General features: G+C 42.8%; 1 protein-coding gene across 1 annotated transcript in view; it reads right to left on the reverse strand.

The window, feature by feature from the left end:
• Positions 1 to 11,098, reverse strand: part of LOC307073607 (MAGUK p55 subfamily member 4-like) — a gene marked incomplete at both ends in the record, with an annotated part of 65,722 nt that extends 54,624 nt beyond the window's left edge. The window contains 2 exons of the mRNA XM_079733505.1: positions 2,446 to 2,561; positions 11,065 to 11,098. Coding sequence (XP_079589631.1) covers positions 2,446 to 2,561; positions 11,065 to 11,098 — 150 coding nt within the window. The remainder of the gene's footprint in view (positions 1 to 2,445; positions 2,562 to 11,064) is intronic.
• Between the last annotated feature and the right edge of the window lie 811 nt (positions 11,099 to 11,909).

The following is an 11,909-nucleotide window of genomic DNA, read 5'->3' on the forward strand; positions in this document are numbered from 1 at the left end:
GAAAAGGGCAGTTATTCTGTCGCCTCGCCCACGGCGCTGCCACAAGGTTCTTGGGAAGAGGTCATCATACTTGCTGTTTATTTTGGTGTTGATCAGAAAAAGATGAAAGAAAAGGGAGGTTAAGCGGCAGTATGCGCCGCCTTATATACACGGTGTCGTGGGAAATGTGGGCGGTGCCCACGTTGATTGGTGTATAGTTCACACTTTAAGTGCGCGTGAGCACCCGCACGGGACAAGCCCATAAGGCGGAGCCTAGACGGCGTAGCCTACATGAAATAGAACAGATATTTACAGGGATTATAATCTCTGCGTTGCCACAGACCACTCACTATTGACATTACGTTTAGTCACGTTGTGTCAATTCATTCCAATGAAATGGCTTCAAGTGACAGAAAATGAGCTTGCTTACTAACCATTAGATGGGTAGACTACCAAAACAGCTGTAGGTCATGTTATGTGGGGTAGTTTACAGCTGTTTGTAATGTTATAGTTTACAGATGTAGGTAATATTATGTGGGGTAGTTTACAGCTGTGGATAATGTTATGTGGGGTAGTTTACAGCTGTAAATAATGTTATGTGGGGTAGTTAAAAGCCATAGATAATGTTATGTGGGGTAGTTTACAGCTGTAGATAATGTTATGTGGGGTAGTTAAAAGCCGTGGATAATGTTATGTGGGGTAGTTTACAGCTGTAGGTAATGTTATGTGGGGTAGTTTACAGCTGTAGTTAATGTTATGTTTGGCAGTTAACAGCCGTAGATAACGTGATGTAAGGTAGTTTACAGCTGTAGATAATGTTATTTGGGGTCGTTTACAGCCGTAGATAATGTGATGTGGTAGTTTAGAGCTATAGGTAATATTATGTGGGATAGTTTACAGATGATGTGATGTGGGGTCGTTTACAGCTGTAGATAATTTTATGTTGGAAGTTTACAGCTGTAGATATACCTGTAGATATACCTGCCCAGGCAGTATAAACCGGCTCTCCTGAGAGGCTCGTCTGGTCCATATTTCTACACAATAGGTGAATAAAAGTAACCGGTGATGTCTCATGTTTCAAAATGTACCAATGGATTAAAATCTATTTGTGTGGATCTTTTATGCTAGGATTATCCCACTACCTTAACAACAGTCATAAGCAAGGAAAGAACTGCTTGGCCAACCGAGCTCTGGTGTTGGTGTACCGCATAAAGACATAATACAGGTTTAACAGACTTAACATAGTCTGTATATAACAGGTTAAACTGACTTAACATAGACTGTATATAATACAGGTTAAACTGACTTAACATAGACTGTATATAATACAGGTTAAACTGACTTAACATAGAGTGTATTTAACAGGTTAAACTGACTTAACATAGACTTCATAGAATACAGGTTCAACTGACTTAACATAGACTGTATATAATACAGGTTAAACTGATTTAACATAGTCTGTATACAACAGGTTAAACTGATTTAACATAGACTGTATATAATACAGGTTTAACTCTGACTTAACATAGGCTGTATAGAATACAGGTTAGTTAACATCAGGTTAAACTTTCCGTATGTGTGCATTGGTGAAACTTTGGCAGACTTTTTTTGGCCACAGACGAGTAGAGTAGGACTGGTTGAGGTTTAGAGTTACAGTTCTTTGGTATTTCTGGCATCCCTCAGACAGACAGACAGACAGACAAAAAGAGGGTTATACAGACAGTTAGACAGAAAAACAGATAGATAGATAGTTTGATGGAAAATCTACATGTTGTTACGTTTTTGTCTATCTATGAACTTAAGTTTTGTTACTATTTTGTGTGATGCATGTATTGCCTGCCTTCTACTCTCCTTGTGGGTCATCTAAAGTGTAAACCTTTGAGTTTCGTGTGATGCATTTTATTGCCTGCCTCTTCCTCTTCTTCTTTGTGATGTAATCGGTTTCCATGCAATCCTTTGATGTGTGGGCCTGTTCCTCGACCCCCTGGCTAGCGTCGAGGAAGCAAAAGGTTACATGGCACGGCCGCGACCCCCTTCAATGGCATCCTTGGGAGCTTCGATTGTAAAGATTACCATCTGGTAAACAAAGGCTTTTGGTTTATTGGGGTACAGCTCCCCTCCAGAACCCAACCTAAGTGTATAAGAACTCCTCACTTTAGCCACTCAGCGGACTTCTCTTTGCGTACCTTTAGAGTATGAAGTAAGATGCAGGGCGAACTCCCATCTGAGGCCTCAGATTATTGTATTGTATGCCTGTTATGTTGTTTGTTGATGCATGTTGTGATGTATCTTTGTTCGTACGTTTATTACAAATATATATGACCAGCAATTGCCTACAAGTATTGTGTGCTTTTTGCATCTAAATATCTCATCTGTCTTTGACGCAATATCTGATAGAGAAATTGCCACGACAATAGGCAGACAGACAAACAGACGGACAGATGAATCCGTTGACAGGTGTGTTACCTTGAGAAGGCCATACAGCCATGGGGCCCGTAGCAGCGTGTGGAGTAGCTGAGCTCCACTGATGTTCCTGGTGACGGCTCGACGGATCTCCTCCACTACACTGGTCAGCATCTTACCTGGAGGTCACATAACATCTTAAGATACTATATCCTCCACCACGTTGGTCAGCATTTTACCTGGAGGTAACATACCATCTATAGATACTAAATATATCTATTTATATAATATATTTATATAATATAGATCAGGGGTCACCAACCTTTTTGAACCTGAAATCTACTTCATGGGTACTGAGTCATACAAAGGGCACCCAGTTTGATACCCTCTTCTGAAATAACAAATTTGCTCAGTTTGCCTTTAGTTATATATAATTATTAGGGCTGTCAAATTAACGTGTTAATTTTGATTAATTAATCACAGAAAAATATCGCATTAAAAAAATTAACGCAGATTAATCGCGCTTCTGTAGTGCCCTTTGACCCGGTGCGTCATTTACGTTGAAACAAAATGGAGGCAGACGAGAAGACGCTGCTCGGCCCCGTGAACGGAAAATTCAAGTTTAAGAACTCCCAGATGGAACTGTAGATAGGAACATCGTTATCTGCAATCTCTGTAGTAAGGAATTTTCCTATCACCGGAGTTCATCAACCCTTAAATATCACCTCAACGCAAAACATTTGGGAGCAAGCTCGCAGGTACGAGCTGCCACAGCCCCTGAAGCTGGCGCTAGCAGCCAGCCTCGTCAAGCCACACTCGACCAGGCGTTCAAGCGAGTGAGATGGAAATGTTATTAATTTGATCTTAAAATGCACCGTATGTTAATGAAAGACATGTTTTAAATAAAAGAGACATCAAACTTTAAAGTCTATTATCTATATTATTCATTGAATCACTCCTCCGCCATAATTTACTTGAATTAAATTATTTTGAAATACTTTCTCGGAAAAATGTAAGTATGCGATTAATTCAGATTGATTAATTACAGAGCCTGTAATTAATGAGATTAATTTTTTTAAGCGCTTGACAGCCCTAATTATTATTAATGATTAATAATTCTCATCTATGTGAAGACACTGTTCATGTTAATGATTTCTCACAATAATTATCAACAATGACTTAAAAAAGGTGGGAAACTGATTATATCAATATTCAACTTATTCCTATTAATCTCACCAATTTTTTACATTTTCAGATGATCACTACAACATTTCATAGAAAAAAAAACATTTCTTTTTCACTAGCCAGTGACAAACCCTTTTAACAAATCATTAACTATGTAGCACCTTGTTCGAAAAATTTATAAATTATGTAATGGTTAAGAAAAATCAACTTACATATTTTTAAATAAATCTATCACATTTTGAACTACTGACCAAATCTGCTGCATTTTTAGCAAAATTATATGTTTCATTTCATGAACACTCTTTTCCAAATTTTGATTCAACTTTGCCACTGACAACATCTGGTATTGAGATTGTTTCTTTGTTAGTGGGAAGACTGGCATTGCATGCTGTTCACCAGTGTATTGTAATCTGTTGTGTAATTTGACACGGCAACTCTGAGTGAGTATTGCAGATGTGCATCAGTGAGGCAGGTTCTGTGTTTGTTCTTGATGAAGTTCATGTCATAAAATGCTGATTCACAGAGATAGGTTGAACCAAACAGGCTGGCAAACTTCATAGCTGCTGTGCTTACACCACTGTACTTTTCTGTGTCAACAAGGCTCCAAAAGTTTGGTGCAGCCTGGTGGGCTTTGAGGTGGAGGTCATTTTGCAATGTTACGATTTCAATCTCCACCTGTCCAGCATCCAAGTTGAACATTGCACTTAGTTGCTCAGCAATGTCATCATGTTATGTCCACGTTCATGAAAGAATTAGAGATCAATGAGACACATGGCTCAAGCTGATCAAAGTCACAAAACCTATTCTCAAACTCGTGCCCAAGTCTGTTTATGACTTGACAGTACTTTTCTGCAACTTTATCCAATGTCTCAGATGCAGAAGCATTATCTTTCAGTAGCGACTGCACAAAGGGAAAGTGCAGCATTTTTTTCTCTGCAAATGCACGGAGACAGAAAAAATGTTTGTCTTGGCTTTAAATGTATTCAAAGCACTAATCATATAATAATCACAACAGTCTTACCTTTGCCTTGCAGCTTGCAGTTCAAGTAGTTTAGTTTCCCAGTAATGTCTGTTAAAAATGGTCAAGTGTCCACTCTGTGTCCTCTAGCAGCGAGACGTCTTCGCCTTTGGACTGCATGAACTCATGATTTCACAGAAACGTGGCTCAACAGCAGTGTTCCAGATTGCGCCATGGAGCTATCAGAACGATACACTCTCCGAGCAGACAGAACGAAGGAGTCTGGTTAGACTAGAGGTGGGGGTCTGCGTATTTATGTGAATAAAGCTGGGTGCACGGACACTACCACCATCGAGAGTCACTGCTCGGATAACATAGAATATCTCTTGTTGAAATGTAGACCTTTCTATCTGCCCAGAGTTTACATCCACCATTGTGACTTCAGCCTACATTCGCCCGGATGCTAATGCTAAATTTGCAATGAAAGAACTGCACAATGCTATTAGTAAACAACAGACTCTGACCCCCGAGGCAGCCTTTATTGTTGCGGGTGACTTCAACCACTCCAACCTAAAGTCTGTACTCCCCAAATTCCGCCAACATGTCTCCTGCCCCACTAGAGAAGACAAGACATTAGACCATGTTTACACAAACATAGCTGATGCTTACAAAGCCGTCCCCCTCCCCCACCTTGGACAATCTGACCACCTCTCTTTGTTCTTACTGCCTAAGTACTCCCCACTCATCAGATGGGTGAAACCCACAGTGAGGTCAGTCAAGGTCTGTCTGGAGGGATTTTGCCACTCAGGCCACCATCGACTCCCACACGGACATTGACCTATACGCCTCCTCAGTTCTGAAACGTATGAAATCTGAAATCAACAGTGTCACCACTCTCAAACAGATTACCACATTCCCAAACCAGAAGCCATGGATGAACAGAGAGGTACGACTCCTATTGAAGGCACGCGAAATCACCTTCAGTTCAGGTGATGCTCTGGCCTATAGCTCATCCAGGGATAACCTAAAGATGGGCATCAAAGCAGGCACTGCTACAAGCTGAGGATCGAGGAGCACTTCATGAGCAACTCTGACCCTCGACGCATGTGGCAGGGCATCCAGGCCATCACGGATCACAAACCTGCCAGCATCTCCCCCCATCCAGCGATGCCTCCCTACCTGATGAGCTTAACCACTTTTATGGACGCTTTGATAGGGACAAAAGGGAGGTGGCCACCAAGGCTGTGCTCCCTGCAGACCACCAGCCCCTCACACTCTCCCCCACCGATGTGTGTGCAGCACCCAGTTGCACTTACCCCCATCATCTCGAAGTGCTTGTAGTTCTTGTAGTGCTTGTAGGCTGGTCCTGGCTCACCTCAAAACCTGTCTGCCACCCACACTGGACCCCTTCCAATTCGCCTACCGCCAGAACAGGAGCACAGAGGATGCCATCTCCAATCCACTCCGCCCTCTCCCGCCTTGACAACAACAACACCTATGTGAGAATTCTGTTCATTGACTTCAGCTCAGCGTTCAACACCATCATCCCCTCCAAACTAATCACCAAGCTCAGTAAGCTGGGCATCAACACCTCCCTCTGCAACTGGATTCAGGATTTCCTAACCAACAGACCGCAGTCTGTCAGGTTGGATAACCACACTTCCTCAACCCTCACCCTGAACACTGGCGTTCCACAGGGCTGTGTGCTGAGCCCCATCCTCTACTCCCTCTTCACCTATGACTGCACACCTAAACATGGTTCCAACACCATTGTTAAGTTTGCAGACGGCACTACGGGATTGGTCTCATCAGCAACAACGATGAGACAGCCTATAGGGAGGAGGTCCAGCACCTAACTGCGTGATGCGCCAACAACAACCTGACTCTCAACATCAAGAAGCCGAAAGAGCTCATGGACTCATGGAGCTCGTGGACTACAGGAAGTCTAAAGGTGGCACACACACCCCCATCCGTATCAACGGGACGGAGGTTGAGCGTGTCAACAGCTTCAGGTTCCTGGGTGTCCACATCCCAGGATCTCTCTTGGACCCTCAATATCTCTACACTGATCAAGAAGGATCACCAGCGTCTCTTCTTCCTGAGGAAACTAAAGAAGGCCCATCTGTCTCCTCAGATCCTGGTGAATTTCTACCGCGGCACCATCGAGAGCATCCTTACCAACTGTGTCACAGCTTGGTATGGCAACTGCTCTGTCTCTGACCGGAAAACACTGCAGAGGGTGGTGAAAACTGCCCAAAGCATCACTGGTTCCTAACTCCCCTCCATCGAGGCTGGCCAGAGCAAGCGATGCCTGCGAAAATCAGCAAGGACTGTTCTCACCCCAACCCTCCGGGAGGCGCTTACAGGTCTCTCCGGACCCGGACATCCAGGTTCAGGGGAAGCTTTTTCCCTGCGGCTGTCACCCTTCTAAACTCTGCCCCCACCCCCCCACCCCACACACACCAGTGACCGATCCCCCCCCGGCCATTGCACTAATCCATATTAGTTGACTGAACAATTATCCTCTACTTGAATGTACATATCCCCTGTATCCACACCCATAGTACTCTGCACTTTCTGTACCTCTATGCTGCTCTTATACTATTCCAATTCATGTACACACTGCACCTTACTGCTCTTTTGGACTTCTGGTTGGACGCTAAACCTCATTTCGTTGTCTCTGTACAGGTCGCCATGTTCTGCTGAAATCTCCTCCAATAGCACCTTGAATATCCTGTGCTGTTTCGCTTTGGAGCGGATGCTGTTGATGATTTTCACAACGGGAGTCATCACATGCTCAAAGCAGATCACTTTTGCAGATTAACGCCTGTTGTTTAATGATGCAGTGGTAATGCAGAAGTTTTGGGAAGTCTGGGTCACCTTTTAGCCTGGTCCTACCAGACTCTCATACTACATTTCATTTGCACAGAGAGTCTGGACCCAGTCAATTGAGTAACGTTAACTCACTTGAAGGCGAGTGTCTGTTGAAGTTAACTATTGGATCTGCCCAGTGCCACTCTGGATCTGCCATAACCAATCGCTAACGTTTGGCCGGGACGTTGTGCGCAGGCTGTAAACACCGTGCGTGAAGATGTCCGTCAACGTGAGCTGACTTTAACGTCATTGTTCTCAGCCACTCCCTCTGTTCGCTGTTTGGACGCACAAAATTTGGACGGAGAAAACCCACTAACATACCGCAGACCCAGACGTAGTACTGGAGGGAAATTAAAATTGAGCGGAAGTACTTAGGTGGGCGAAGCCAGGCTAGGTCACCTTTACAGTGAGCGATGAAACCTTTATGTCGGCCGATCATAGCAAGAGCCCTGTCTATAGTCACCGCTACCAGCTTTTCCAATGGTACCTTTTTCTGTACGAAAAACTCCTTCACCGCGTTGTAAACTCCCCTCGTAGTTGTCTTTAAGGGCAGTAGTGTCAGGAGTTCTTCTTTTGTGGATAAATCTTTAAACAACATCCGGATAAAGACAGACAGCTGCGCTGTACTGCTGTTGTCCGAGGACTCGTTGCACTGGATGCTAAACCACCTGCATCTCGTCAGATCCCGGTCCAGCTGCTCGGCCAGGTTAGCGGACATAGCTGACAACCTTCTAGTCATCGTCAGTTGGACATCGGAGAGAGTGGAGGTAAGACCATTTTTCTCGTCTTTAACTACAGTGTTGGCAATTATCATCATTGCTTCTTTGAAAACTTCTCAGTCTGAAAAGGCCTTCTTCTTTATCAGAAAATGTGTAGCGAGGCTTCGGTTGCTTTTTGGGAGTTTTTCCCCGGCCTCCTGAAAAAAGACTGCTGCTTTCCCATAGCTGCCTTTAGCTCATAGGCTTTTTCTGCCTGTAGCAAGCTTCCAGGTGGGTAGGTAGCATTGTAGCTTTTGTGTGTAGCGAAGTGTCTCCAAATTATGCCGCTTTGCCGTCGCCCCGCAAATGAGACAAACTCTGGTTTCTTTCACAGTAGTAAAAAAGTACTCTTCCTCCCATTCCACTGTGAAAATTATAAGTTCTCTTTCTCTTTTCTGCCATGTTTTTGGGGTAAGAAGGCGCATTCAGCTCCCCATCTTCGCTGCTCCCGCTAGCTTACTCTCCGCGAACGCTGAAGTTTTGTCATGCGCACAATACTCACCTTTGAACTACAATAGTTCAGAGTTCGACTAAACTTATCTAAACTTCATGTATTGTAAAAAAAAAATTTATTATTTTATTTTTAAGATCTTGTCATTTTCATATCTATATAAATGCAAGTGTGATTAAAAAATAATTAATTTTAATATGTATTTACATTTTTTTGGACGCAGCTCACTGGCGAGTTGTGCTATTTTAGAACAGGCCTGCAGGCGCCTCATATGGTCCGTGCGGGTGACCTGGTGCCCGCGGGCACTGTGTTGGTGACCCCTGATATAGATGTATTGATAATATATATAGATATGCTAAACAAAAAATATCTAGATCCATAGATATAAAGTATATATATTTATATAGGCCTATATATATTTATATAACATATATATATATATATATATATATATATATATATATAAATATATATATATATATATATACAGTGGGGCAAAAAAGTATTTAGTCAGCCACCAATTGTGCAAGTTCTCCCACTTAAAAAGATGAGAGAGGCCTGTAATTTTCATCATAGGTATACCTCAGCTATGAGAGACAAAATGAAAAAAAAAAATCTAGAAAATCACAATGTCTGATTTTTAAAGAATTTATTTGCAAATTATGGTGGAAAATAAGTATTTGGTCAATAACAAAAGGTCATCTCAATACTTTGTTGCATGCCCTTTGTTGGCAATGACAGAGGTCAAACGTTTTCTGTAAGTCTTTACAAGGTTTTCACACACTGCTGCTGGTATTTTGGCCCATTCCTCCATGCAGATCTCCTCTAGAGCAGTGATGTTTTTGGGCCTTTGCTGGGCAACACAGACTTTCAACTCCCTCCAAAGATTTTCTATGGGGTTGAGATCTGGAGACTGGCTAGGCCACTCCAGGACCTTGAAATGCTTCTTACGAAGCCACTCCTTCGTTGCCCGGGCGGTGTGTTTGGGGTCATTGTCATGCTGAAAGACCCAGCCAGGTTTCATCTTCAGTGCCCTTGCTGATGGAAGGAGGTTTTCACTCAAAATCTGACGATACATGGCCCCATTCATTCTTTCCGTCACACGGATCAGACGTCCTGGTCCCTTGGCAGAAAAACAGCCCCAAAGCATGATGTTTCCACCCCCATGCTTCACTGTAGGTATGGTGTTCTTTGGATGCAACTCAGCATTCTTTCTCCTCCAAACACGACGAGTTGAGTTTTTACCAAAAAGTTCTATTTTGGTTTCATCTGACCATATGACATTCTCCCAATCCTGTTCTGGATCATCCAAATGCTCTCTAGCAAACTTCAAACGGGCCCGGACATGCACTGGCTTTAGCAGAGGGACACGTCTGGCACTGCAGGATTTGAGTCCCTGGCGGCGTAGTGTGTTAGTGATGGTAGCCTTTGTTACTTTGGTCCCAGCTCTCTGGAGGTCATTCACTAGGTCCCCCCGTGTGGTTCTGGGATTTTTGTTCACCGTTCTTGTCATTTTGACCCCACAGGGTGAGATCTTGCGTGGAGCCCCAGATCGAGGGAGATTATCAGTGGTCTTGTATGTATTCCATTTCCTAATAATTGCTCCCACAGTTGATTTCTTCATACCAAGCTGCTTACCTATTGCAGATCCAGACTTCCCAGCCTGGTGCAGGTCTACAATTGTGTTTCTGGTGTCCTTTGACAGCTCTTTGTTCTTGGCCATAGTGGAGTTTGGAGTGTGACTGTTTGAGGTTGTGGACAGGCGTCTTTTATACTGATAAGGAGTTCAAACAGGTGCCATTAATACAGGTAACGAGCGGAGGACAGAGGAGCCTCTTAAAGAAGAAGTTACAGGTCTGTGAAAGCCAGAAATCTTGCTGGTTTGTAGGTAACCAAATACTTATTTTCCACCATAATTTGCAAATAAATTCTTAAAAAATCAGACAATGTGATTTTCTGGATTTTCTTTTTTCATTTTGTCTCATATCTGAGGTTTACCTATGATGAAAATTACAGGCCTCTCTCGTCTTTTTAAGTGGGAGAACTTGCACAATTGGTGGCTGACTAAATACTTTTTTGCCCCACTGTGTATATATATATACATATATATATATATATAGGTATACTAAATATAAAATATATATCTGTTCAATTTTGAGGTTCCATTATCAGGCCACTACAACTCTTCATGCACCAGCATATCTCTCTCCATAGTAATGTCGACGATAGCCGGTTGTACCTTCTTTTAAACCTCAACAAGAATGCTACCCTGCAGTACTTGGGTACTGCAAGCTTACATCCAAACATATATATATATGTTTATGTATAGTATAGAATTACTTCTGAGGTAGTAAGTAACGTCAGCCTCATTACGTCAAAAACTATGTTTTCCAATAACAGGACACACCGTTGTTCACTCCTTACATATTGGTTGTTTCTGTGTATGTTGGTCTCACCTCTGTCTTCCATAGATGGCCGCAAGATGGTCATGTAATCTACACACTGAGACACTGACACACACACACACACACACACACACACACACACACACACACACACACACACACACACACACACTCTCTCTTAAAGACAGGTATGACAGTTGGTATTCAAACCGCCTCTAAAATATCCTCTAAAACCTTTAGTTTAAACTGGGAGCGTGCCTATGATCCCACAGCCCTATTTTCCCACAGCCCTATGTCCCCACAGCCCTATATTCCCACAGCACTATGTTCCCACAGCCCTGTGTTCCCACATTTCTAAGAGTTATTTCAAAATGAGGCCCTATGTTCCCACAGACAGATTTTTTTTTTCTTGAGCTCAACACCGCTACTCCAGCATGGGGTTGCTGTGGAGTAACAAACCCTCATACCAAATTGAAACTCACCTCCATGAGTTACTGTAATTTAGACACGGCGCACATTTAACTTTCTTTAATTATTTAATGAACAGTACCAATTCAAACAATCTAAATAGGTAAAAAGTTCCACTTTTTATGCAGTTCACTTAAATCTGGAAAGGCCTCTAGTACTTTTCAACCTTTTATGTGCCAGGAACAGATATTTGTTTGAGAATACTGCAGTGAGAATGTTGTAATTAGATGTTAACAGCTGTTACAGCTGTGGGCCTTAAACTCCGCGCCTGTCATTAAGAAACAATACGCTGTGATCTGGTCTAGTCTAGTCTAGTCATCAACAGAATATTAAAGGGAGAAATTTTTATTTTGGCGTGACATTTCTTGCGTGTGTGTGAGATGCGTGAGAGTTGGCGACCCTGGGGGTCGGTCCTGTCTGCAATGTTT

This window comes from Pollachius pollachius (assembly GCF_949987615.1).
Source record: "Pollachius pollachius genome assembly, chromosome: 3".
Taxonomy (NCBI): domain Eukaryota; kingdom Metazoa; phylum Chordata; class Actinopteri; order Gadiformes; family Gadidae; genus Pollachius; species Pollachius pollachius.